At 52.5% G+C, this 3,027-nt stretch overlaps 1 protein-coding gene across 1 annotated transcript in view; it reads left to right on the forward strand.

The window, feature by feature from the left end:
• The window catches only part of MAP2K3 (mitogen-activated protein kinase kinase 3), a 30,167-nt gene extending 27,342 nt beyond the window's left edge, over positions 1-2,825 (forward strand). The window contains exons 11-12 of the mRNA XM_032431909.1: positions 1,114-1,159; positions 1,737-2,825. Of these exons, the coding sequence (XP_032287800.1) occupies positions 1,114-1,159; positions 1,737-1,820 (130 nt within the window). The 3' untranslated portion in view covers positions 1,821-2,825. The remainder of the gene's footprint in view (positions 1-1,113; positions 1,160-1,736) is intronic.
• The last annotated feature ends 202 nt before the right edge of the window (positions 2,826-3,027 follow it).

Genomic DNA, 3,027 nt, shown 5'->3' on the forward strand with positions numbered 1-3,027 from the left:
TATATATATATATATATATATATATATATGTATGTATGTATGTATGTTCGAGATTACAAAGGAAATAGGTAGAAAGGAAGAAGGCAGAGGCATCCAGGTCAGGTTTCCTGCCCACAATTAAACAAGAAGTGCGTAACCGCAGAGGGAAAAGATATGTGGAAACGCAAAGTAAATTCTACTGACCAACTCTTGTTTTTTTTTAAACATTTTTTTAAACTTATTTATTTATTTATTTTAATTTAAATTCAAGTAGCCAACATATAGTACATTATTGGTTTTTGATGTAGTGTTCAAGGATTCATCCATTGCGTATAACACCCAATGCTTATCAGATCACGTGCCCTCCTTAATGCCCATCAAGTCACCCTATCCCCCCACCCCCCTCCGTTTGGATTGTTTTTTTTTTTTTAAAGATTTTATTTATTTTTTTGAGAGAGAGAGCCAGAAATAGTGGCAGAGAGCATGAGTGGGGAGGAGAGGGAGAAGCAGGCTCCCCGCTGAGCAGGGAGCCTGACATGGGGCCTGATCCCAGGACCCTGGGATCATGACCTGAGCTGAAACCAAGAGTCGGACACTTAATGTGCCACCCACGAGCCCCCCAACTCTTGGATTTTGAAAGGGATTTGAAAAATAAAATCACAAGGTATTCAGAAGTGAGAGACAGAACATATCGACCTTTCTATGGATTGTGGGCAAAGAGATACTCGGGGGAAAATATGTATCCTCAGAGAGGTGCTCGGGGAGCTGTCTAAATCACTCTCCTATGAGAAAATAAGAAAGACTGAAAACAAATGAGCCTGGCAAGCAGAGTTGGTGGTCACCTTGACTCTTTACCCTGGGGCGTCCCCTGTCCCTGGACCCGTGATGAGGAGTTTCCCTCCTGATTAAGGACACTCTGTGTGCGGTTGTTAACTACTGCATTTCAGTATCATTTGGTATTGGGATCGTTGAGAATTCCCTAGATCACTCCAGAGACAAGAGAACAAATACCCCAAGAGGCAAAGCAACTTGGTCTAAGTCTTTGTAGAGTTAGAGGTGAGCCCACCCTGGCTTGGCTGGCCTGGAGACCTCCTTTATGCCAGCCTGGCTTCAGCCTGCCCTGCTCTCTTCTAGCTTGAGGAAGAACCCTGCGGAGCGCATGAGCTACTTGGAGCTGATGGTGAGTGTGGGGCATGAGCGGTGGATTGGCGGGGCTCGGGAGAGGGCCGCGTCCCTGTGCACAGAGCTGGGCAGCACCTTTGGCTTGCCTCTGTCCTAAATCATTCAGGTACTCACTTGTTGGCTCAGACATACCCCGGCTCCCTCCCCCCTCCTCCAGACCCAGGCCCAGGCAGTGCTCTGACAGATGGTGCAGGGGGGTGGGGATGGTGAGGGAGGGGAGTCATTTTGTCCGAAGCTATCAGGGAAGGCCTCACAGAGGAGGTGACATTTGAACTGGGCTTGGAAGGATGAAGAAGGACTTACGTGCTGATGGAGAGGACATTCCACTCGGCTGGAGGCCTGGTACCAGTGGGGAAGAATGAGTTCAGTGTGGCCGGAGGAGAGCTGCAGGAGGGTGGAGGAGAAAGCTGTCACGCTGTCTCTACCAAGGAGGGCTTCCTGAAGGGGGAGGTCATAGAAGGATGTGTAGGAGTTTGCCAGGCAGAGAGACAGGTGTCCTGGGCAGGAGGAGCACATGGGGGCTGGGGGTGCTCCGAACTCTTACCCAAGGTGACTGCCTTCTCTTGTCCCACCAGGAGCACCCATTCTTCACGTTGCACAAAACGAAGAAGACGGACATTGCGGCCTTTGTGAAGGAGATCCTGGGGGAGGACTCCTAGGGGGCGGGCCGTGGGCTCCTCACTGGCCCTCCAGCGCCCCACACCCCCTCTGCTGGGGCAGTGCTTGCCCACACCCATAAGCTGCTGCCACCGCAGCCTTGGGTGTTGGGGGAAGAATCAAGGGGGCTGCTCCTGACTGGCTTGCAGCAGGCCGTTGGTCCCAAGTGCCAAAGAACCAGACCAGCGGGGCCCTCAGCCAGGCCCGTGTGGGCCCCATCAGTGCCTCTGCCCGTGCTGCTCCAAGGACCCCAAGTCTCCAGCCCCTGAGATCCTGGACTTTGATGGGCCTGGATGGCCTCCACGGGACCCTGCTGCCCCTCGCAGAGAAGACAGCCAGTGCCTGAGTGCGGGAAACTGCCTGGGCCCAGCCCTGGATGCCACCCAAGTTGTATATTTTTTTTTTTTATCTCTTGACTGAATAGACTTTGCACACTTTGGCCTAGGGTGGCCACACTTCTGTCCTGGCATCCGTGTCGGGGGACACAGTCGGGGGGTGAGCCATGTGAATCCTCCTGAGCCCCCACGAGTAAGACGACGGAGCCGCCCGAGCCTTCCCCCAGCACTGGCAAAGAGGGCCTCTAAGGGCACCCCGTCCACTGCCTCGGGAGGGGGGGTGCTTTCACTTTTTTTTTTAATTTATCCTCTTGATTTTTTTTTTTTTTCTTTTGCTTTGTGGGTTTGGCTGGTTTTTTTCTTGCATGGTGTGGAGCCGATCACTTTTCTCCCACCCCCTAGAGACCAGCAGGTGGAGACCCCCGTATCTGCTCAGTCTGGGGTCTCAGGGGATGGGCCCAAGGTCTCTGCTCAGAGAGGTGCTAGGGGAGCTGTCTCACTCACTCTCCTTGGGGACCGGCTCAACAGGGGCTGTGGATTTGCTTTTGGTGTTGTTTAAAAAAAAAGAAAAAGAAAATATATTTTTTTGAAGAAAGGACTGCCCAGGGTCTTATCCCTGTTGGGTTGGGGCAGTTACCTGATTGTTGTTTTAATTTAAAAAAAATAAGAAAAAGTAGAACAAAGACTGTGTGAGACTGTGTGTGGAAGCGGCGAGCCCCACTCCTTGGTGAAGATCTGTGGTCCGTAGGAGGCGCTCTTGCCCCCGAGCCAGGGCAGCATGATCGGGGGTTGGGGGGGCTGCTGAACCCCTCAGGCCCTGCCCTGGACAGACCCTTCCACATGGGAGGACACTGCAGGTCCCAGCTGAGGCTCC

The sequence above is a fragment of the Phoca vitulina genome, unplaced genomic scaffold (assembly GCF_004348235.1).
Source record: "Phoca vitulina isolate PV1807 unplaced genomic scaffold, GSC_HSeal_1.0 scaffold47, whole genome shotgun sequence".
NCBI lineage: Eukaryota > Metazoa > Chordata > Mammalia > Carnivora > Phocidae > Phoca > Phoca vitulina.